This window comes from Mobula hypostoma, chromosome 1 (assembly GCF_963921235.1).
Source record: "Mobula hypostoma chromosome 1, sMobHyp1.1, whole genome shotgun sequence".
Lineage (NCBI taxonomy): Eukaryota > Metazoa > Chordata > Chondrichthyes > Myliobatiformes > Myliobatidae > Mobula > Mobula hypostoma.
Genome location: NC_086097.1, coordinates 162,971,307 through 162,996,437, shown reverse-complemented (window position 1 = coordinate 162,996,437; position 25,131 = coordinate 162,971,307). Strand labels below are relative to the sequence as shown.

Sequence of the window (25,131 nt, the reverse complement as noted above, 5' to 3'; positions counted from 1 at the left end):
TATTTATATTGCGTGATGATTCACTTAATCATGACTTTATTCTGAATAAAGGACACTGAAAATGCTGTCAATCATTAAAAACTGACAAATGCCTATTCTGGTCACTCAGGGCAATGGTCGTGCTCTCAGCACAGGGCCTGGTGGCTTGTTGCTCCAGCCTTACAACAAACAATCAGTCGCACTTCGCTTGCTACCTGAGAACTTCGTGGACCTCAACACGAATAATGGAATAGACCGAGATCGATTGATGACTGTTCTAGCAAATGTGACGCAGCTGCAGATCTGGGCCAAGTATAACAGCGCTAGAGAGGCTCAATACAGGTGAGCATGTGCAAAAAGTGGATTTAATTCTTTCAAGAGCTACAGTGTTATACGTTCAGCTCTATACCTCACATTTTCTTGGATGGAGTGTTAGGAGTCACCGCCCAGTATGCTGTTCAACGTAAAATCTCAATGTTCCACATTGTGAATATCTAACAATGAGGGTGCAAAACCAGAAGTTGAGACCAGTAAAATACCAAATCAGTTTTTCCTAATGTCATTAATTATATCCTTTGTAATTGAGTCCAAGTTAATTTATCCTTCTCAAACTATCTGCAGTCTTTGACTTGCTTAGTCACTGTATTCTCCTTCAACATAGTTGTCTGCTTCTGCTCCTGTGTAATCATAGCCTGAAAATGACCAGCAATGGCATGTCTTCAGGTACATACCTGTATGGTCCTCTATGCCATAATTTTCTTCATTCCCCCCCCCCCAATCTGCTTCTGAACTGTCAGGCTGTTTGTCCAAATATCGAGTTGGGAAATTTTAATGCAACTGGATTAAAAGAATCCTTGTGAGACCACAGCTGCACTGCTGCATTTGCTTTTGGTCCCTATATTTAAGGATAAATTGGCTCATATTGAAGCAGTGCAGTGGGAGTTCACCAGAGGTTGTTTTCTAAATTGAAAGGATATTAGGCCTGATAAAACAGATGTGTTCTTATTGAAAGAAATTGGCTTATGTAGGGAATTGAAGAGTATAAGCCGAGAGACTGATTTCCCTCATGGGGCTATCTTATACTAGCAGGTATGGTTTGAGAATGGGGGTTGCCTGTTGCAAATAGAATTGATGAGGAATTTCTTCTCTCCAAGTGTTGTAAGTCTTTGGAATTTTCTACTTCAATGAGCTGTGGAGATGGATTCATTATATATGTTCAAGGCTGAGGCTGACATTTAAATTCTTTCTTTATTAATCTTTTTATTGATTTAAAAAAAGCATAGATACAATCAAATACAATCAAGAGGAGGATTTGTTGGAATATATATATCGGTAACCAAAATTAAAATAGACACTGTCAAAATCATAGATATTGTTAAACAAGTGTAAAATATATAATAAAAAAAACAATTCTCCTCTTACCAGTTAAAAGGAGAAAGGAAAAAAAATGGATTTTAAATAGAGAGGGGGAAAAACCCACTACACTATATAAAAAAAAACAAACAAAACAAAGGAAAGGGACTGGGCAGTCCATTTTGAGGATACAACCAAAAAAAGAGGAGAGAAAAACTTTCTGATCAAATCTAAAACCTCAAAAAATCCACTTGAAAGAGTAATAAATCAAATTAGATGAAAATATTGGATAAAAGGTCACCATATTTGTTCAAATTTAAAGGATGTATCAAATGTCCGACTTCTTATTTTCTCTAAACTTAAACAGGACATAATGGAGGAGAGCCAATAAAAGACCGTAGGTGGATTAGAATCCTTCCACTCCAATAAAATGGCTCTCCTAGCCAGTAAGGTCGAAAAGGCTATCATATGTTGAGCGGAAACAGGAATATTTCCTGCTTCCGATGGGATAATCCTAAAAATTGCCGTAAGCAACTGAGGTTGTAGATCCAAATCCAAAACTCTTGGAGAGATGTTTTTAAAACACTATCAAAAGCTATCTAGCTTTATACAAGACCAATACACATGAGTTAAAGTGGCCAACTCAGTATTACATCTGACATTTAAATTCTAACTTGACAATTATGGGATGACAACAGGAAAGTGGCTTTGAAGCCAAGATGGGATCAGCCCTGATCTTATTTAAAGTAGAGCAGGCCTGATGGGCTTGTTGTTCTACGCAGTTGTTCTGTTTAGAAAACAGACATAGAAATTTGGACAACATACATCAAAGTTGCTGGTGAACGCAGCAGGCCAAGCAGCATCTATAGGAAGAGGTGCAGTCGACGTTTCAGGCCGAGACCCTTCGTCAGGACCCTTCGATGAGTCCTGACGAAGAGTCTCGGCCTGAAACGTCGACTGCACCTCTTCCTATAGATGCTGCTTGGCCTGCTGCGTTCACCAGCAACTTTGATGTATGTTGCTTGAATTTCCAGCATCTGTATAATTCCTGTTGTTATCGAAATTTGGAATTGGAATTGGTTTATTGTTGTCACATGTACCTAGAAGAAGAAGCACCTCGGGGTAGAAGCTATCCTTTGGCCTGGTGGTACATGCTGTCAGAGTTTTGTGTTTTCTGCCTAATGAGAAAGGCGGGAAAAAGAATGTCTGAGGTGGATGGGGTCTTTATGCTGACTGCTGTACAGGGGCAGTGCGAAATGTAAACAGCGTACATAGAGGGCAGACTGGTTACCATGATGTGTTAAGCTGTGGTAGACTATTTAATCCTTTAAGCCTACTTTGCTATTCAATATGATCATAGCTGACCTTCCAAAATTAATACCTTATTCCAGCCTTTTTCTCATTTTCTTGATCCTTCTGTCCCTTAAAGCTATATCTTATTTAATATATTTAATGATTTGGATTCAACTGCTTTCTGTGGTAGGGAATTCTACAGGTTCACCACATTATAGGAGCAGAAGTTTCTCTTCACCTTACTCTTACCTGGCATTTTCATTATCCATAGATTGTGACCACTGGTTCTGGGTTCTGTAGCCATCAGGAACATTCTTCCTGCATGGAATCCAGCAGGACCAGATTGAAGGGTCTAGGCCTGAAATTGCCGACTCTTTCATTTTGAACTTAGCTGCTGCCTGACCAGCATTTTGTGTGCGCTACTCTTATCTTCACTGCATTCCCTGAACTCCAGTTTAAACTTTCTCAGATTGCCTGTTGTGGTCACCCCAATCTTGAGTATTCCTAAACATTCCTTGCTTATCCCTCTTCTTTCTACTTGCCTTAAATACAGAACTCGTCCATAATATTGCCATCCATATCCTGAATCACACAGAGTCCATGGAGTTTGTACATTCTCCCTGTGACCATGTATTTCCCCAGGTGCTCCTGTCTACTCCCAAAAACGTATACATTGGTACAGTAATTGCCCTTTGTAAGTGGAATGAGTGGTGGGAGCGGTAGGGAACTGATGGGAATGTGGGAAAAATAGGTTTTAGGAAATTAGTGGGTATGAGATTGCTCTGTAAGCCCGCAACGGCTTCATGGACTAAAGCGTTTCCCTTCTCTGTCATTAGAAAATGCAGTAATTAAATCATTAAAAAAACCATGAGAAGCTATGCTTGTTGGACTGAATTGTACCGACCAGCAGATTTGGTAGTATCACCTCCTGGGTATGAATGTAAAAGAAATTGCAGATGCTGGAATCTAAAACATAAATATAAAAATAAAGCTGGAAGAGCAGGCAGCATCTGTAGAGACAAAAGGGGTATGTCACTGAGGTCAGCATTGGGAGGGAAGAGGAAATACTATTAGTATATGACAGTACAAGGGGTGGAATAGAGGCTGGTAGATGACAGCGCTGGAATCGGGCAGGGTGGATAATAGCAGATGGAACAAGATCACAAGACAAAGGAGCAGAAGTAGGCCATTCGGCCCATCGAGTCTGCTCCGCAGCTCCCCCATGAGCTAAACTATTCACCCATCTAGTTCCAATTTCCGGCTTTTTCCCCATATCCCTTGATACCCTGACTAATTAGATACCTGTCAATCTCCTCCTTAAACACCCTCAATGATCGGGCCTCCACAGCTGTATGTGGCAATGAATTCCACAAATCCACGACCCTCTGGCTAAAAAAATTTCTCCTCATCTCTGTTTTAACTGGGTATCCTCTAATTCTAAGACTATGGCCTCTTGTCCTGGACTCACCCACTAAGGGAAACAACCTTTCCACATCTACTCTGTCCAACCCTTTCAACATTTGAAATGTCTCTATGAGATCCCCTCTCATTCTTCTATACTCTAATGAATACAGTCCAAGAGCCGACAGACGTTCCTCATATGTTAGCCCTTGCATTCCAGGATTCATCCTTGTAAATCTTCTCTGAACTCTCCAACATTAGTACATCCTTTCTAAGATAGGGGGCCCAAAACTGCACACAGTATTCCAAATGAGGTCTCACTAATGCCCCACAGAGCCTCATCAACATCTCCTTGCTCTTATACACTATTCCCCTTGAAATGAATGCCAACATAGCATTCACTTTCCTTACCGCCAATCCAACTTGGTGGTTAACCTTTAGGGTATCCTGCACGAGGACCCCCAAGTCCCTTTGCACTTCCAATTTTTGAATTTTCTCCCTATCTAAATAATAATCTGCCCGATTATTTCTTCCAAAATGTACAACCATACATTTGTCAACGTTGTATCTCATCTGCCATTTCTGTGCCCACTCTCCTAAACTGACTAAGTCTCTCTGCAACCTTTCCGTTTCTTCAACATTTCCTGCTCCTCCACCTATCTTGGTGTCATCCGCAAACTTAGCCACAAAACTATTTAATCCATAATCCAAATCATCGATATACATCATAAAAAGAAACGGCCCCGACACCGACCCCTGCGGAACACCACTAGTAACCAGCAACCAATCAGAATAGGATCTCTTTATTCCCACCCTTTGCTTTCTGCCTATCAGCCAATGCTCCACCCATTTCAATATCTTTCCTATAATTCCTTGGGCTCTCATCTTATTCAGCAGCATCATATGCGGCACCTTATCGAAGGCCTTTTGAACATCCAAATACACAACATCCACAGCCTCTCCCTTGTCAATCTTAGTGGTGAGGCAGGATCTTCCCTTCATGAAACCATGCTGGCTTCGGCCTATCTTGTCATGCACCTCGAGGTATTTCATAACCTCATCCTTGAGGATTGAGTCCAATATCTTTCCAACAACCGATGTCAGACTAATAGGTCTGTAATTTTCTTTTTGCTGCCTGCTTCCTTTCTTAAATAGTGGAACTACATTTGCGACCTTCCAGTCCTCCGGAACCATGCCAGAGTCTATTGATTCCTGGAAGATCATTTCCAATACTTCCACAATCTCCAAAGCCACCTCCTTCAGAACCCTTGGGTGCACCTCATCCGGACCGGGAGACTTATCTATTCTTAGTCCACTTAGCTTCCCAAGCACTTTCTCTCTAGTAATCTTGACTGTACCTAATTCTATTCCCTGAGACCTCTGGCTATCAGGTATATTGCTCATGTCTTCCACTGTGAAGACTGATGCAAAATACTCATTCAGTTCCTCCGCCATCTCTTTGCTGTCCATTATAATTTCTCCAGCATCACTTTCAATCGGTCCCGTATCTACCCTTGTCACTCTTTTACTTTTCATGTATTTAAAAAAACTCTTAGTATCCTTTTTTATGTTAATCACCAACTTCCTTTCATAATTCATCTTTTCTTTCCTAATGACTTTCTTAGTTTCCTTCTGTAAGTTTTTAAAAGTCTTCCAGTCCTCATTTTTCCCACTAATTTTTGCTTCCTTGTACGCCATCTCATTTGCTTTTATTTTTGCCTTAACCTCTCTCGTTAGCCACATTTGTGGCATTTTTCCATTCATGATTTCCTTTTTGCTTGGAATATATTTTTCCTGCATTTTCCTTATTTCTTGTAGGAATTTCATCTAATTCTGCTCTACCGTCCCTCCATTTAGCTTACTTTTCCAATCGACTTGGGCCAGTTCCTCTCTCATGCCACTGTAATTTCCCCTGTTCCACTGAAATATCGATACACCTGATACCAGCTTCTCCTTTTCTAATTTGAAACTGAACTCAATCATACTATGGTCACTACTTCCAAGGGGTTCCTTTACCTCCAGCTCCCTAATCGCCTCAGGTTCGTTACACAGCACCCAATCCAAAACAGCCGGTCCCCCGGTGGGCTTCTGGACAAACTGCTCCAGAAAGTCATCCTGTAGGCATTCTACAAACTCCCTCTCCTGAGATCCATTACCTTCCTGACTTTCCCAATCCACTTTCATACTAAAATCCCCCATAATTATCTTGACATTTTCCCTCTGACATGCTTTTTCTATTTCCAGCTGCAACTTGTAGTCTACATCCCAGCTGCTGTTTGGAGGCCTGTATATAACTGCTATTAGTGTCATTTTACCCTTATAGCAGTTATATACAGGGTGGAAAAAGGGATGGGAAAGGTGAACAAAGGGAGAAGAAAACTAGCTGGATAGATGAATGTGCATGGGAGTTGAACATGGGGGTGGGGGGGGGGTGGTTTGATCTGAAAATGGAAAATTCAATGTCCATATCATAGGGTTGTAAGTTACCCAACCAAAACTTGTGAATGGGGTAGCCTGGGAAGCAGGTATAGCTTCTTCCACTGCAGAGGCAATTGATTTGACTGGGTTCTCTTTTAAGAGGTATAATCTTGAATGAACCTTGTGGAGCTCTGATTGAGCAAACTCTTTAAATCAATTAGGTTTTAGTGATATTAAAAGCATCTTAAAGAAAGAGAGATGAAGAGATTCTCAGAAGCTGTAATAAATCTTTAAACTGTTTTGTTTCACAGCAAAAGAGTAGTGAGGACCTCAAAGATTAATGTGGGATTAAATCAGGTAACACTTCTTTGGCTAGCACAAACATGTTGGGCAGAATGCTCTTGTACATTTTATGTTACTTCAGTAAGATGCAAAGCAGTGGGCATGGGGTGTGCTCCTGCTGATGAATTCAATCGAGACAGTTTTATGAATTAGTCAATGCAAAATGATCATCAAAGCTTTGCCATGAATATGTTAACTGCTTGTTATCTCATGAACTAATTAATTTCTTCCCTCAATTACTTTAAAAATCTCAATATTTTAAATGTGTTCTGTCTAGTTAAATAATTCAAATGGAATAATAGTCAATGACTTCCAAAATCCAGGCAAAGTTTTCAGGATATGTGTATTATTTAACAAATTGTTGTGGAACCGGTAAGTGCAAATTACAGAACTTTGACAACCTTACTACTTCAGACTATCAATTGTATCTTAAGACATACTTCTGTGCAATGTAGAAGTTGTAGTAGTTAACCAGGGTTCCAGAGATCATGAGTTCAAATCCCACTGTGCGAAGTTGTGAAACTCAGTCAAAAAATAATATTTGACAGAATTAATGCTAGCAAGAGTGGTTATGGCTGCTGCTGTATCGTTGGTTAAACGTCTAACTTTTAATAAAACTGTAACTGTTACTCAATCCGACTTCCAAAACACAGGTGCCCATAGATGCTCTGCTCTATCTGTTTGATATAGTTAGTTGTGAGAATTATGCCAATCTTTGTCATTTCAGGTTGAGTTCTGTCACTTTGGACGTAGCAAACCCAAATGCCATCGACGTTCTTCCTGCAGTGGATGTTGAACACTGTGAATGTCCTCTGGGCTACACTGGCATTTCCTGTGAGGTAACACTGAAAATTCTCATTCCTTAGCTGCATCTTTAAAACAGTACAGTGAAATGGACTAGAAGGGAGCAGTACCTGTTATATTTCAGAGAGCTTTTCGCCTTGCACTGCTGGCTTAACCTCAGAGTTTATCCCCAGTTGTACAAAGATTTCCTCCCTTCCCAAGTAGAAAGTAGAAAGCCCTTAGCTCAACCAAGAAAATAATAGATGTCCTGTTTTTCTCAACATAAATGTTGCTAAATATTTCTTGGTTTCATCCCATATTCTTCAAATGATTGGTTTTCCTTGCTATTTGATTTTGAGGGAACTGGCTGACTGTTCTGGAGTTTCTGTCTGAGAATGTAGTGGCATCTTATTTAGTGAGAACTTTGAAAAGGAATTAGGCAAGTACAGGAAAAGGAGAAGTCTACAGGGCAAAAGGAAAAGAATAGGGGAGTGAGATTAATTAATTAGAGTGTTGTATTAAAGAAGCAATCAGGGCATAATTTTTTGAGCATCCTCCTGCAGGCTGTATCATTCTGTATCTCCATGCTTTGTATGCCACTTATGGTGAGCTACGTAATGGCTTATTAATTCCCAGATAAAAATTCCTTGCCATCCAGTTGCCCACTTTGGGTTTCCCAACGTTTGTAAATTTATTTACCTTTTCATATTTTTTATGTGTTAGACTAGTGAATGAACTGCCTTCAATGCCAGCATATTTTTAATGGCCCTTGCACATTGTTGCCTACCTGCACTGCACGCTCTCTAACAATAACAGTAATGCTCTATTCTGCTTACTGTTATTGCTGTTTCCTTTGTACGACCTCAACGTACTTGTGTTTTGAAATAATCTTTATAGATGACACGCAAAACAAAATTTTTCACTTTATCTTGATATATGTGACAATAAAAAAAAACAAAAACCAATGGCTTCACTATTATTATCAGAGCAGAAGTAGGCCATTTGGCCCATCGAGTTTATTCCACCATTTCATCATGGCCAATCCATTTTTTCCTCTCAGTCCCAAGATCCTGACCAATCAAGAATCTATGAACCTCTGTCTTAAATATACATAAAGACTTGGCCTCCACAGCTGCCTGTGGCAAAGAATTCCACAGATTCACCACTCTCAGACAAAAATTCCTCTTCATTTCCATTCTAAAAGGACGCCCTTCTATTTTGAGGATGTGTCTTCCATTTTAGACACTCCCATCATAGGAAACATACTCTCCACATCAACTCCACTAAGGCCTTTCACTATTCGAAAGGTTTCAATACCCCTCATTCTTCTAAATTCCAGTAAATACAGGCCTACAGCCATCAAACATTCTAATCTGAGAAGTGATTCAATCCTGGAATCATTTTTTGAACTTCCCTTGAACCCTCTCCAGTTTCAGCACATGCTTTCTCAGCTAAAGCGCCCAACACTGTTCACAATGCTCCGAGTGAGGCCTCACGGGTGCTTTATAAAGTCTTCACATTACATACTTGCTTTTATAATCTAGTCCTCTTGAAATGAATGATAACATTGCATTTGCCTTCCTCACTACAGACTCAAACTGCAAATTAGCCTTTCGGGAATCCTGCACAAAGACTTGCAAATCCCTTTGTGCCTCAGAGTTTTGCATCTTCTCTCCATTTGGAAAATAGTCAACCTTTTTCATTTCTTCTACCAAAGTGCATGACCATACACTTCCCGACATGGTATTCCATTTGCTGCTGCTTTGCTTATTCTCCTAATCTGTCTGAGTCCTTCTGTTGCCTCTCTACTTCCTCAAAACTACCTGACCCTCCACCTATCTTTGTATCAGCTGCAAACTTTTCAATAAAGCCATTAATTCCGTCATCCAAATCATTAAGCTATAACATAAAAAGAATTGGTCCAGAAAAAGAACAGACTCTTGTGGAATACCACTAGCCACCAGCAGCCAACCAGGAAAAGCTCCCTTTATGCCCACTCTTTGCCTTCTGCCAATCAACCACCGCTTTATCCATGCTAGAACCTTTCCTGTAATACCATGGGCTCGTAGCTTGTCAAGCAGCCTCATGTGTGGCATCTCGTCAAAGGCCTTTTGAAAATCCAAGCACACAACATCAAGTGATTCCCCTTTGTCTATCTTTCTTCAAGGAATTCCAACAGATTTCGCAGGCAAGATTTTCCCTTGAGGAAACCATGTTGACAACAATCTATTTTATCATTTGCTTCCAACTACCCCATTGCTGCTCTGCCATCATCCCATCCAGTGTTCTTTTCCAATCAATCCTGTCCAAGACCTCTCTCGTGCCTCTGTAATTTCCTTTACTCCACTGTAATACTGATACATCTGATTTTAACTTCTCCTTTTCTAATTTCAGGGTAAATTCTATCATATTATTATCCCTTGCCCCTAAGGCTTCTTTTACTTTAAAGTCTCCGATCAGTTCTGGTTCATTGCACAGCACCCAGTCCAGAATAGCTGATCCCCTGGTGGGCTCGACCACAAGCTGCTGTCTGATGTCCTGGAATGGAAAGCCGAATCCTGGGAACAGAGGCAAAGAAACTGAGGAAAGGGAATAGCATTTTCACAGGAGATTGGGTGGAAAGAGGTATAGTCTAGATAACCATGGGAATAAGTAGATTTATAAAAGATGTCGGTTGACAGCTTGTCTCCAGAGATGGAGACAGAGAGATCAAGGAAGTGGTGGGAGGTGTCAGGTAAGAGACAAGTGAATTTAAGGGCAGGGTGGAAGTTAGAGACAAAGTTAATAAAATTGACAAGTTCAGCAGAAGTGCATGAAGCAGCACCAATGCAGTCATCAGTGTAGCAGAGGAAGAGCTGGGAAGTATTACCGGGGCAGGCTTGGAACATGGATTGTTCTATCTAGCCAATGAAGAGGGAGGCATAGGTGGGGCCTATGTGGGTGCCTGTAGCTACCCCTAAAGTTTGGAGAAAGCTGAAGAAAAAATTATTGAGGGGGAGGACCAGTTCTGCCAGAAGGAGGAGGAGAACTAGTTGGTCCTTTTGTCAAGAAGGAAGCGGGGTATAGGGACTGAACATGCTTGGTGAAAATGAGGCGGTCATGGAAAGGAAATTTAATGTTATGGAGGAGATTGAGGGCTTGAGCCGTATGGCGGATGTAGTGGAGAAGGAACTGAACTAAGGGAGATAGAATGGAATCAAGGTATGAGGACATGAGTTCAGTGAGGCAAGAGGAAGCAGAGACAATACACTTTTCTGCTCAGTCCAGTTTGTAGTTCTTGGGTAAGAGGTAGGAGTGAGCAGTGCAGGGTAAGGGAACTATGAGTTTGATGGCAGTGGGTGAGAGTTCTCCAGTGTTGGAGACAGTTTTCTGATAGTCCAGAGTGAGGTCCTCTTCAAGGGGTAGGTATGAGGAGGTGGCTGACAGTTGCCGCCTGGCCTCAGCAAGGTAGAAGTCAGTGCGCCACACTACAACAGCACCCCGCTTTGTCTGCGGGTTTGATGGTAGGGTTGGAATTGGTCTGGAGAGAGTGGAGGGTAATGCATTCAGAGAGGGTAAGGTTCAATGAGGAGAGTGGAGTGCTGAAGATGAGGTGGTAATTTGAGATGAAAAGATCCAGAGCAGGCAGAAAACCAGAATGGGGTGACCAAGAATAGGAGGAGGGTTGAAGGTGGAAGAAGAGGTCACCAGTGTGAGGTGTGGAATCCTTGTCAAAGAAGTGGGCTCGGAGACGGAGGCAACAGAAGAAGAGCCCAACATCGTGGCGGGTGGAACTCATTGAGGTGCGGGCAAAGGGGGACAAAGATGAGGCTGTACTGGGGACAGAACATTCTGCCTCAGGGAGGGGGAGGTCGGAGGGAATGGTTAAGACATGCCAAGGATTAGATCTAGGATCAGAGAGGGGAAAGAACTGATTGTGTCAGAGAAGAATGGAGGGTTGGGGCGTTCAATGAAAGTAGGGTGGGAGGAAGATGGAGGCTCCAAGGACACAAGAGCTGATGGTGGGGCCTGAGAGACACGGGGCTGGAGAGTAGTGGTGGGGGAAGGGAAGAAGAGGGCCCAGCAGCAAGTAAAGCCTTTGCCTGGAGCTGCTGGCGGTCAAGGTCCAGGCTGGAGCCAGAGCTAGAGGCTGTGCAGTTAGCAGTTTGACAGTGTCTGTGGTTGTAGAAACTGGCATTGGTGTTGGTAGAATCCACGTTCTGGATCCACTCGGGGTCATTGGAACTGGTGTTGCTGATGGTAGTGTCACCTGTCTGGAGACTCCCAGAGCCATCAGTGCCAGGGATTAAATTCAGTTAAATTCACGTTTATGAATAAATTTCTCTTTACCTCTTAGGAAAAGATGCTAGAAGGAATCTTTGATTTGAAGAAAATCAATAGTTAGTTTTGTAATTGCTACATTTCTTAAATAACCTAGTTGAAAAATAGATGCAATGGACTCCTGTGGCACATGCGACTTAATACACATACACCTGAAGGTGAGAATTTTGCCTGTTAGTAATCTTATTGGAAACATTATCAAATGGTGTATTTTTTTGGACACTTTTTTCATTATTTGGAGAAATTTCACTCTGAAGTATATATTTTAAAAGAGAATCTTCAAGCAATTGTTTGAATAGTAAAACTTAAGTCCTGTTTATTGTCTCTTCACAGCATGAGACTAAATTAACTCCTTTCTTTTGACCATTTCATAATGTACCAGGCTGGCAGAATCCCAGTTTGACATACGTCCTACTCAAATGAGGAGATTGTGGAGGTATTAGTAATGATCTTTCAAGGATCACTAGGTTCTGGAAAGGTTAGAAACATAGAAAATAGGTGCAGGAGTAGTTCATTTGGCCCTTCGAGCCTGCACCGCCATTCAGTATGATCATGGCTGATCATCCAACTCAGAGCCCTGTACCAGCCTTCCCTCCGTACCCCCTGATCCCTTTAGCCACAAGGGCCATATCTAACTCCCTCTTCTTTGTCCATTCCCCCAATCTGTCTGTCCTTCTACAGAACTGTACTTCAACATTTCCAGCCCTTCCACCCATCTTCGTATCATCTGCAAACCTGGCCACAGTTGCTGAGGACTAGAAAATTGCAAGTGCCACTCCACTCTTCAAGAAAGGCAGGCTACAGAAAAAAGGAAATTATAGGCCAGTTAGCCTGACTTCAGTGTTTGGGAAGATGTTAGAGTTGACTTTTAAGGATGTGGCTTTGGGGTACCTGTGGCACATGATAAAATAGGCCAAATCCAGCATGGTTTTCAAAAGAAGAAATCTTGCCTGGCAAATCTGTTGGAAGTCTTTGAGGAGATAATAGGCAAGATAGACAAAGGAGAGTCAGTGAATGCTATTTATTTGGATTTTGAGAAGGCCATTGACAAGATGCCATACATGAGCCTGCTTAAGAAAGTAAGAGCCTATGGTAGTATGAGAAAGCTACTAGAATGGATAGAAGATTGGCTGATTGGCAGGAGGCAAAGGATGGGACTAAAGCAGGCCTTTTCTGGTTGACTGCCAGTTAATAGTGGTGTGCCGCAGGGGTATGTGTCGGGACTGCTTTTCATGTTGTATGTCAATTTAGATAAAGGAATTGATGGCTTTGTGGCCAGGTTTGCAGGCGATATGAAGGTGGGTGGAAGGGCTGGAAATGTTGAAGTACAGTTCTGTAGAAGGGCAGGCAGATTGGGGGAATGGGCAAAGAAGTGACAGAAGGAATATGATGCAATGAAGTGCATTACTATGCACTTTGGTAGAAGGAATAAATGCGTGGACTATTTTGTATATGGGGAGAAAATTTTAAAAATCAGAGGTGCTTCGCCTTGGTTCTGCCGCTCGAATTACTTCCCAAGGCCAAAGGGAAGTTACAGGCTTGTTACAGGATCGTTTGCCAGGAAAAGAGTGATTAACCAAGTATTTAGTTGTTCTCTTTGTTTCATTGGTCACCAGATAGAAGTCGCCGAGCTTCACTGGCACCATCTTGAACCGGAACACAGTACTGTGTATTTTTATGCAGTTAATTATTGTTTCCAACAGTCCTGCATCACAGGCTTTTATCGTGTTGATGGAATCTTATTTGGCGGCATCTGTCAACAGTGTGAATGCAACGGGCATGCTACAGAATGTGACATTAATGGTACTTGCTTGGTGAGTTCTTGATAATGCAAGTTATCTCAAGTACGATTGGTCAGGTGAAACTGTAAAAGCAGAAATTTTTGTGGAGATGTGCAATTTCCTGTGTGTTGGCAATGCTATAATGTTATATCACAATTGCACCAGTAATGGGAGATGGTCCCCGCGTTCTATTGCATTGTATGTATTTGTGATACATAATTCAATTTGTAAGGGATGGAGATTTAGATTTAGAATCAGTGTTGGTCTATTTGTTTTCTATGAATTACAGTTACCCAGAATTTCCATCCTGTAGCAGCACAAACACCAGGAGGGAACTCCTTTGTCCTATTGAAAACCCAGCAGTACCGTCCTCCAGGAGGAGACCATTTGACCTCCTGGCTACAATTATGAGCCTAGTGAGGTAGTGGGGACTTTCACAAGCTTCCCTAATCGCAGATTGGCAAGTTTGCACATTCTACTGCAAACACATTATTCCCATTCAGTGAGAGACAGCTAGAAGGGGGAAAGGAAATGGAAGTTTCTTTTCCCATTAAACTAGCTTCAATATATTTAATTATTTCTAATTTTTTTTGTGTGTGTGTATATATGTATTATAAATGTAAAAGACATGTAGTGTTCAATATTTCAAACATTCAATACTTCAACTAATTAATATTTTTAATCATCTGACATTTTATTTTCAACTAGGCCCTTGTGTTATTAAATACATGACCTTGACATTTTCGAGCTTTGAAGAACACTCTCAGTAGACTAGTTTTTGCGCAGATCCTTACTGATTGTCAAAGTCGTTCTCTGAGCACACCAGGTTACCTGTGCTAAGACAGCTCCTCCACTGCAAATGTCATGCCATGTTGCCACAAGCAGAAGGTCACACAAGCACAGAGGTGTGGAGGCAGGCGTCCACTAAATTCAAGCCAATGGAAGATCAGGCCCAATATTTGAATATCTGTGAAAAGTTGTTCTGCTTAACAAGGGGGAGGGAGGGAGACATAGTTACCATCAGAAGTTTTGTTTGCATTTTTACTGAAACTCTGTACTTTCCAGGGCTGCCGACATAACACAACTGGGCCAGCCTGTGATCAGTGCTTCCCAGGTTTATATGGTGATCCCAGCAGAGGGACTGTAGAGGACTGCAAACCTTGTGCCTGCCCACTGACCATTCCCTCTAACAAGTAAGCCTGCTATTGTTCTGATGCAAGGTGTTTGTTATGCTATGCACAACCTTTGGGCGTGCCACATTATCAATCATCAAAGTATCTGATGACTGACTGTGCAACCTCAACTTGTATTGTGAATGTATTTTACAGGAGCTGTAGAATCTAGGCAAAGAAGCCATCTGTAGTTTGTTGTAGTGGTGGCTACTTTGTGAACAGCAAGGCTTTGCATGTTGCATTGTTGTAAGCACCCAGTAGTCAGTAGGGTACAAATATTGGCCAGAAGAGCGTTGTTAGAGCACCATGTTACACTGTGGGGACAGAAGGGTCCTCAGTTATGTGGTAAACCATGTATATATGTTGTAACTGGGTTACCTGTCTGGACACACCCCTCTGCTGACTGCCCCTGTGGCTCTTCCCACAGAGTCCTGTATAAAAGTGTTCGCCTTGCCCCTCCCCCTCAGTCCGGGGGCAGACACTCACTGTGGAGGTCGTATTGTACAGCGAATAAAAGCCTTTCAGTATTTTACCAAACCTTAGTCTTTTGGAGTAATTGAAGGTGCTTCAATTTTATTTGCTGTACGTTTTAAAACGTGGAACAGTCCCTGAGACCAGAAAAATTAGACCTCAATCCGCAAACACCTGAAGCTGGAAACGCTTTTGAACTCTGGCTGGCCTGCTTCAAAGCGTACCTAGAGGAGATCAAAGCGACCGACCCCGTAGCGAAGCGCAGAGTTCTCCTCTCCAGGGTCAGTCCACGGGTCTATTCGCTGATCAGAGACCAGCCGAACTACGACGGCGCAATGAACGCACTCAAAAGGCAATACCTGCGGCCGATAAACAGCGTCTATGCTCGGCACCGTTTAGCGACACAGCAACAATGCCCCGGGGAATTGAGTGCTGAGTTCGTACAGGCCCTACGGACGCTCGTGCGAGCCTGCAATTGCCAGGAGCTGACGGCGGTGCAGCATGCAGAACTCCTAGTGAGGGACGCCTTCGTCACGGGGACCAGGTCAGTGTACGTGCGCCAGCGACTGCTGGAAAAAGCCGATCTTACCCTAAGTTTGGCGATGGAGCTGGCTGATATGTTGGAGGCCGCTCTGCATAACTCCGAGGCTCTCCAGGCACGCGATCCCCCGATGGCCTCGTGGGTGCCGCAGACCCCGCAACCCGCCAGCGAATCGACCTTGGCTGCCACCAGTCGTGAGTCCGCAAAGTGCTACTTCTGCGGACTCGAGAAGCACCCCCGGAAACGCTGCCCGGCCCGACAAGCTACCTGCTCCAGCTGCGGAAAGAAGGGCCACTTCGCCAAGGCCTGTAAGTCAAAACCGTGAGCGGGATGGAGCAGCGCCGCGTGCGAGACGTGGGGGTCGCCATCTTGCCTGCCGCCATCTTCCCTGCACGCCACCATCACATGCGAGACATGGGGGCGGCCATCTTGGTCGGCGCCACCTCCCACCGCCTACGACCAACGGGTGCTCACGGGGCACCCCACCACGCCGGACCAAGACAGCGACCCCACCCTGGCTTCCGTGACCCTCGACCAAAGCGCTCCCCACCAGCTCGCAAGGTCAATGATGGACATCCTGGTGGAGGGGCACAGGACAAGCTGCCTGTTTGACACAGGCAGCACGGAGAGTTTTATCCACCCGGCCACGGTGCAGCATTGTGGACTCATGATATGGCCGGTAAGTCGGAGGGTCACCATGGCCTCCAGGTCGCATACAGCAGACACCCGGGGGGGGGGGGGTTGTGTAGCGACACTAGTGGTGCAGGGCACTGAATATCGGGACTTTGTGTTACTGGTCTTGCCTCAACTGTGTGCTCCTGTGCTGTTGGGGTTGGACTTCCAGAGCCACCTGAAAAGCGTGACAATGAAGTATGATGGGCCCCTCCTGCCAATTACTGTCATAAATCCCCTGTTTTGTAGAGGTATGTCACGTACCCTGCTACTGACCAGACACACACACCGACCCGCGCATCCCACCCAACATCATGCCAACTGCCACACTACCGACACCACTTGCGGCCTCTCCACCCTCAGGATCCCTCCCCCACCGCTGTTCGCCAACCTGACCCCCGACTGTAAACCTGTTGCAACTAAAAGCAGGAGGTACAGCGTGGGGAACAGAGCCTTCATTAAGTCGGAGGTGCAGCGGCTGCTCAGGGAGGGGGTCATTGAGACAAGCACAAGTCCTTGGAGGGCGCAGGTGGTGGTTGTTCGGAACAGAGAGAAGAATAGGATGGTCGTGGACTATAGCCAGACCATCAATAGGTTCACGCAGCTCGACGCGTACCCTCTACCCCACATCGCAGATAAGGTCAATAGATAGCACAGTACAAGGTGTACTCGACCATAGACCTAAAATCCGCTTACCATCAGCTCCCCATCCGCTGGGAGGACCGCCCTTACACTGCCTTCGAGGCAGACGGCAGGCTTTATCAATTCCTGCGCGTCCCCTTTGGTGTCACGAATGGTGTATCTGTCTTCCAGAGGGCAATGGACCGGATGGTGGACCAGTGCCAACTGAAGGCCACGTTCCCATATCTGGATAACATCACCATCTGCGGTCACGACCAGCAGGATCATGACAACAACCTCCAAAAATTTCTCCAAGCGGCCAAATCTTTCAACCTCACCTATAACAAGGACAAGTGTGTATTTGGTTCCACCCGACTTGCTATCCTTGGGTGTGTCGTGGAGAATGGAGTCATTGGCCCTGACCCCGACCGTATGCGCCCCTTGTTGGAACTCCCTCTTCCCAATACTCTCAGAGCCCTCAAAAGGTGCCTGGGCTTCTTTTCATATTACGCCCAATGGGTCTCTAACTATGCAGACAAGGCCCACCCCCTGGTCAAGTTCACCACATTCCCCCTCTCTGCCGAGGCCCATGCGGCCTTCAACCGCATAAAAGGGGACATTGCCAAAGCAGCAATGCATGCGGTGGATGAGTCCATTCCCTTCCAAGTAGAGAGTGACGCCTCCGACTTTGCGCTGGCTGCTACCCTCAACCAGGCAGGAAGACCAGTGGCGTTCTTCTCCCGTACTCTTCAAGGCCCTGGAATTCGGCACTCTGCGGTAGAGAAAGAGGCCCAGGCCATAGTGGAAGCTATAAGGCACTGGAGGCACTATCTTGCCGGCAACAGGTTCACCCTGCTAACTGACCAGCGCTCAGTCGCATTCATGTTTAATAGTCAGCAGCGGAGCAAAATCAAAAATGATAAAATTCTGAGGTGGAGAATCAAACTCTCCACCTACAACTATGACATCATGTACAGGCCTGGGAAGCTCAACGAGCCCTCCGATGCCCTATCTCAGGGAACATGCGCCAGCGCACAGATCGACCGGCTATATGCCCTACATGTAGACCTTTGCCACCCGGGAGTCACCCGGTTTTTCCACTTCGCGAAAGCCTGGAACCTGCCTTACTCCCTTGAGGAGATCAGGATGATGACCAGGGACTGCCAAGTCTGCGCAGAGTGCAAACTGCACTTCTACTGACCCGAAAAGGCACCACTCATCAAGGCCATCCACCCCTTTGAGCGACTGAGTGTTGACTTTAAGGGCCCCCTTCCCTCCATAGACCGCAATGTGTACTTTCTTAATGTAATTGACGAGTACTCGCGGTTCCCCTTCGCCATCCCCTGCCCCGACACCACTATCACGTCAGTTATAAAAGCCCTGCGCAAGCTCTTCACTCTGTTCGGATACCCATGCTATATCCACAGTGACAGAGGGTCCTTGTTTATGAGTGACGAGCTGCGCCAATACCTACTGGCTAGGGGAATTGCAACCAGTAGGACCACGAGCTAAATCCCCGGGGGAATGGACAGGTAGAGAAGGAGAATGGCACAGTCTGGAGAACCACACGCTTAGCCCTCAGGTCAAAGGGACTGCCGGTCTCCCGCTGGCAGGAGGTCCTTCCTGAGGCACTCCACTCCATCTGCTCCCTGTTATGCACAGCCACCAATGCCACCCCTCATGAGCGGCTCTTTTCTTTTCCCAGAAAATCGACCACTGGAACCACCCTACCATCTTGGCTGATGTCCCCGGGGCCAGTGCTGCTCCGGAAACATGCGAGGAGCAATAAATACTCCCCAATAGTCGAGAGGGTTCACTTACTTCATGCGAACCACCAGTATGCCTACGCGGTTTTACCTGATGGGCGGGAGGACACGGTCTCCATCCGCGACCTGGCGCCCGCAGGAGCTCCGGGCCCCTACCCTGAACACTCCGTGGTGACTATTGACCCCGTACCCACAAATGTATGTACCTACGAAACACCGTGCACCCCAAACCCTATACAGACACCACACGACACTCCCATACCGGGCGCGACGCACACGCACGAGGGATTACCGACGCCTAACGTGCTGGCACCTGAAGTCAGGCCGGAGCCAACACAACCGCCATCGCCGGTGCAATCACCGCCGGTGCTACGTAGATCACAGCGACGGACTCGACCGCCTGATAGACTTAACCTGTAAATATACTTCTTGTAAATATTGTCAGTCACTTCACCCCGCGGGACTCTTTTTTAAAAAAAAAGGAAAGGTGAATGTGGTAAACCATGTATATATGTTGTAACTCGGTTGCCTGTCTAGACACTCCCCTCTGCTGACTGCCCCTGTGGCTCTTCCCACAGAGTCCTGTATAAAGGTGTTCGCCTTGCCCCTCCCCCTCAGTCCGAGGGCAGACACTCACTGTGGAGGTCATATTGTACAGCGAATAAAAGCCTTTCAGTATTTTACCAAACCTCAGTCTTTTGGAGTAATTGAAGGTGCTTCAAGTTATAAGTAGCTTAAAACAAAAAGGGCACCTCTAACAGTGCAGTATTCAGTACTGTGCTGCAGAGTTATTCTACATTTTTGTGCTTGAGTGGGACTTGAACTACAACTTTAGGATTCTAAGGCCAGGAGTGCTAGGAAATTCATAAAGGTTATGGCAGTAAATATTCCATATAGTCCATTACTGAAACTTACCATCTTTTGCATTTTAATTTTGTCATTTGTAATTAATGATTCTGTGTACCATCTGTAAAATATTTTTTTCAATGATGCTGTGTACTGGCTGAATATGCATCTTAACCATTGTCCACTTTTCAATACATCCACTGTGATGAAAGCACATCTGATTGAATACTTCAGCAGAGGTCTGAGTTTTTATTGGATACTACTAATGTACATATTTTAACCATGTAGAATTCACATTTTTATTAAAAATAAAGTCCTAATTTAAAATATTTATTTAGAATCTTTTATTTATGGAGATACAGCATCGAATAGGCTTCTCTGGCACTTTGAGTGGCTATGCCCAGCCTCTCTCAATTTAACCCTAGCCTAATGACAGTACTATTTACAATGACCAATTAGGACCATAACATATCAGAGCAGAATTAGGCCATTTGGCCCATCAAGTCTGCTCTGCCATTTCATGGCTGATCCATTTTCCCTCTCAGTCCCAATCCCTGCCTTAAATATACATAAAGACTTGGCCACCACAGCGACCTTTCGCAGTGAATTCCACAGTTTCACCACTCTCTGGCTAAAGAAATACCTCCTCATCTCCTTTCTAAAGGACACCCCTATATTCTGAGGCTACGTCCGCTGGTCCTAGACTCTCCCACCATGGGAAACATCCACTCTAGCAATGCCTTTCACCATTCGATTGGTTACAATTAGATCACTCCCCATTCTTCTGAATTCCAGTGAGTACAGGCCCAGAGCAATCAAACACTCTTTATATTACAAACCATTCAACCCTTGAATCATTTTCGTGATCCTCCTTTGAACTCTCTCCAGTATCAGCACATCCTTTCTAAAATAAGAGGCCCAAAACTGCTCACAAGGCTCCAAATGAGACCTCACCAGCGCTTGATAAAGTCTCAGCATTACATCCTTGCTTTTATATTCTCGTCCTCTTGAAATGAATGCTAACATTGTATTTGCCTTCCTTACCACGGACTCAACCTGCAAATTAACTTTTAGGGAATCCTGCACAAGGACTTCCAAATCTCTTTGCACCTCAGGGTTTTGAATTTTTTTTCCATTTAGTAAATAGTTTATTTCTTCTACCAAAGTTCACTTCACGATACTGTAACTTCTTTGAGCTTTCTCCTACTCTAAGTTCTTCTGTAGCCTCTCTACTTCCTCAAAATGACCTGCCACTCCACCTGTCTTTGTATCGTTCACAAACATTGCAACAGAACCGTCAATTCCATCATTGATATATAATGTAAAAAAAAAATGGTCCCAACACAGACCCCTGGGGAACACCACTGGTCACTGTCAGTCAGAAAGGGGTCAATCAGCAACTAATTTATCCATGCTAGAATCTTTCCTGTAATACCATGGGCTCTTAGGAGCCTCATGTATGGTATCTTATCAAAGCCCTTCTGAAATTCCAAATTAGTAGTATCTACCAATTCTCCTTTGTCTATCCTGCTTGCTATTTCTTCAGAGGATTTCAATAGATTTGTCAGGCAAGAATTTCCCTTGACTACGGCCTATGTTGCTAGAATGTGGAACAGCATAGGATATGTGAGTCAGCGAGTCAGGCAGCATCTATGGAAGAATATAAACAGTTAACATTTCAGGCCGAGTCCCTACATCTGATCCAGTTCTATTTTCTGCTCTCTCTGAAGTAGGTTATTAATTTAGTGCCAAAACAGGAACTGCTCAATGCAGTGACCCAGTGATTTATGAGAATTTAATCCTGCTTTATTCGGAATTTTTCAGCCAGTGTTTTGAAACATACTGATCTAGAATCAAAGGTGAAAAGTCTGTAGTTAAACCGCTGTTCCGTTCTGTTTCTCAGACAACCTAAAGGAACCATAATTTTTAGATAGTTGAAACTGCCTAGTGAGTGCTCAGATGATTTGATACCTGCAGCAAATCTAATGTTGTTCATATTATTTCTTCAGTTTCAGTCCCACTTGCTACTTAAACAAAACAGAAGAATTCATTTGTGATCAGTGCCAGCCAGCCTACACAGGATCCAGATGTGACAGGTAGGAATGTGAAGATTTGTGAATGACTATTTTCGAAAAGTGAGATTAAGCCTGAGCCGGGAGCTCTGAGAAAGAAGTGAAAGGAACAATTCTGTCAATGCCAGCAAGGAACAATGAGTGCTCCACAGTGATTAAAAAAAGGTTAAGCACAAGGGCAAGATCGTAGCAGATAGAGCACAATATGCAAAATAATGAGTTCATTACTTTAGTAGAAAGAATGCAAAGTCAAAAAAGGGATAGATTTTTCAGGGAATAATGGTAGTTCCATTTGTAATCACAGTAACTTCCCATGGAGGCCCCAGCATATTCTGGAGTCTGCAAATGTATGCATGAATATGGGAGTCTGGAACATGCTGGGAGCTGTTTACATATTGTATGTCAACACTGCATCCAGCTTGAAGGACCTTCCTAACACTTATGTCAGGGAATATGTTTGGACAATTTTGCTGTAGAATAATTGTAAAGAAGTAAAGTTGATGTCAATATTGTTAGCTTCTTTCAAATGTTTGTGTATTTGAACACTTTGAAGAGCAAATAACTATTAGATTTCTACAACTATTTTTTCAAAATGTTTTAAATGCTTCATTTTAAAAATAAATTTAATAGCAGGTTTGGAATATTTGTGAATATTTCTCAATTTGAGAAAATTGATAGCTTGTGACATCCTTGACAGCTGGCTAAGATGGGAGGAGTGTTTTGGCTGACTGCCAAATTACTTTCTACAGTTTTGTCGGTGAATCCTGTACAACTGCCCAATGAAACAAATTTATTTGGAGTGGTGCTGGTCTTTCCTCCTGAATTTCATTTCCTAGCATCTCTTCACTGCACAGAGTAAAGGCCAATGTTTATTGGGCCAGCAGTGAACAGGAACAGCTTGCTGTTGGCTGAAAGTACTTGGCCCTTACATTTCAGATAATAGGAAAGTTTTGTATGTTGGTATTCAATAGTGTGCCGTGTTCACACAATGAAGAAGCTGCATGTGCCAAACAAGGAGAAAGTGAAATAGGACATGGACCTTTATTGTAATGAACTGAAATGGTGAAGTAACAAAGTCATACAGAGATTGTGCAGGAGGAGTTCAGTGGGACCTCATGGCCAGATTTGGTCTCTGTACGAAAACAAGGCTATATCCCAACTGCCTTGTTCACGGGAATGAAAGCATTGACCTTTGGAGAGAGATCCAGTAAGACTGATGGAGAGAGAGATAGAGTAAGACGTGTGTAGACAGTGGAGTTCAGAAAGATGAAAGTGAACTCACTGAAGCCTGCAAGATAAAAGGTTCTCAAACTAAATGCTGAGGCGCTGTTTCCTCTTGCTGGCAAGCTTATTATCAGAAGACAGAGTTTCAAGATAACAGATCAGACTTTAGGACTGAGAATAAGAAAATATTCTTCATACAGACAATTATAATATTTTACATTTTTTTTCCACGGAGGAATAGGGATATCCAGATGCTGAGTCTGTTCAAAGTCAGGATTGTCAAACCTTTGCAATCTACTGAAAATGGGTTATGGGCATCGAGTGAGTGTGTAGGGAATTAGCCATCACCTTATTGGATGTATAGCAGGCATCACAAACAGCATAGCTAGTTCTTAGTTCTACTCCTGCTGAGGCCCTCATGGAACATCAGAAACCCTGACCTGTCCTGTACTATGACACACATCATACCAGTAGCTGTAGTCGAGGGGTAATTCTTGAGTTAGTAAAGCATCAATGCTCTGGCCACATTTGACCTGTAACCTGCTTTGGCATTTGCATCCATTTCAGTTTTGCGAAGAAATTGTTTGTTCAGGCAGGAGGAACACACAGAAAACAAATGTCCATTTTATCGAAATGCTTTTGTAATTTGGGGATAGACAGCTTCATCCACGCTTTTACATTACTAAAAACAAATCTGCACATCATCTTTTAAGAGAAGTGATCACTGTTCGTGAGCACTCTATTAAGTAATAGAATTATACACTCACCTGGTCAGAGACGGCCCTGAGAAGGGCCTGTTCATATCTGTTCATGGACAAAGCATTAAGCCAAACATCACTTGGCAACAGAGGCAGAAATGAAGTGATTATGAGATCCTTCTGGCTCAACTACCTAATTTTGGATGTTTCCTTAAGTTTCAAAACTCCTATTCTTTTTGTGATTTCATAGCAGCAAGTACAGCTGTCCAAATAAAAGCAATACTTGTACGTTTTAGACAAAACTTTTTAACATGAATACACTCAGCATTTCAGTGTATGGAAGAACTTTAGGCTGGCCGATGTAGGAGGAGTTAGCTCCTAAAAGGTCCAGGAAAATTCATGGTGAATCATGTTAAATGATGAATCCTTCTGCATAGGTGTGCTGATGGTTACTATGGAAACCCAACAACACCTGGGCTGTCCTGTGAGCCATGTGACTGCAACAACAACATTGACCGTTCCGATCCTGGAAATTGTGACCCCCTGACAGGGGAATGTCTGAGGTGTATCAGGAATACCGCAGGCACACAGTGTGAGCGATGTGCGGACGGATACTATGGAGACGCAGTGATTGCAAAGAACTGTAGCTGTAAGTACAAAGTAAGATATGGAACAGAGAAGGATCAAAGAGTTTCAATAGTCATTCAATTTTAATGTGAAGCTTGAAAACTGTTCAGCTACACACAATTGAAAATGTGGAATATCCAATTTACAAACGTTAGGTGGGAGATTCATGTGGAGCATCAAAACCAGCTACCCAAGGGTTCCACTTCAGGTCTTCAGTGAGGGGGTCTGTTTCTGATAGGGTATTGTTGCTTAAATTAGCCCAGGTTGGTTTTAGACAGAAATGTCGAAATGTAGGCCTTAACCAGGCAGTAAATTTATTACAAATTGGACAATTTACAAATAAGTTGCTGTACAAGACTTTGGTTAGGTCACACTTGGACTATTGTGTGCACTCCTGGCCACCACACTGTAGAAGAGAGGAAGTAGTGTTAGAATGAGTGCAGAAGAGACTTGCCAACATTTCACCTGGATGGAGGGCTTTACTTCCAAGGAGTGATTGGATTGACAAGATATTTCACACTGTAATAGGGGTGACTTTATAAAGGTCTATAAGACTGTGAGAGGCGTGGGTGGTGTAGGTAGCCAAGGGTAGAGGAGCCTCGAGTCCAGAGAATTTAGGTGTAAGGGGAGAGGGGCAATATGTAATGGAAATGTGAGGGGCAAGTTTTTCACACAAAGGATTGTGGCTATATGGAATATCCTCCCAGAGGAAGTGGGGAAGTTTTTATTTTATTCATATTTGTGAACGTAG

At 43.7% G+C, this 25,131-nt stretch overlaps 1 protein-coding gene across 1 annotated transcript in view; it reads left to right on the top strand.

Moving 5' to 3' along the window:
• The window catches only part of lama1 (laminin, alpha 1), a 349,617-nt gene that overhangs the window by 145,310 nt on the left and 179,176 nt on the right, over positions 1-25,131 (top strand). Inside the window, exons 14-19 of the mRNA XM_063058896.1 lie at positions 110-321; positions 7,514-7,625; positions 13,593-13,703; positions 14,736-14,863; positions 21,769-21,855; positions 24,191-24,402. Coding sequence (XP_062914966.1) covers positions 110-321; positions 7,514-7,625; positions 13,593-13,703; positions 14,736-14,863; positions 21,769-21,855; positions 24,191-24,402 — 862 coding nt within the window. The remainder of the gene's footprint in view (positions 1-109; positions 322-7,513; positions 7,626-13,592; positions 13,704-14,735; positions 14,864-21,768; positions 21,856-24,190; positions 24,403-25,131) is intronic.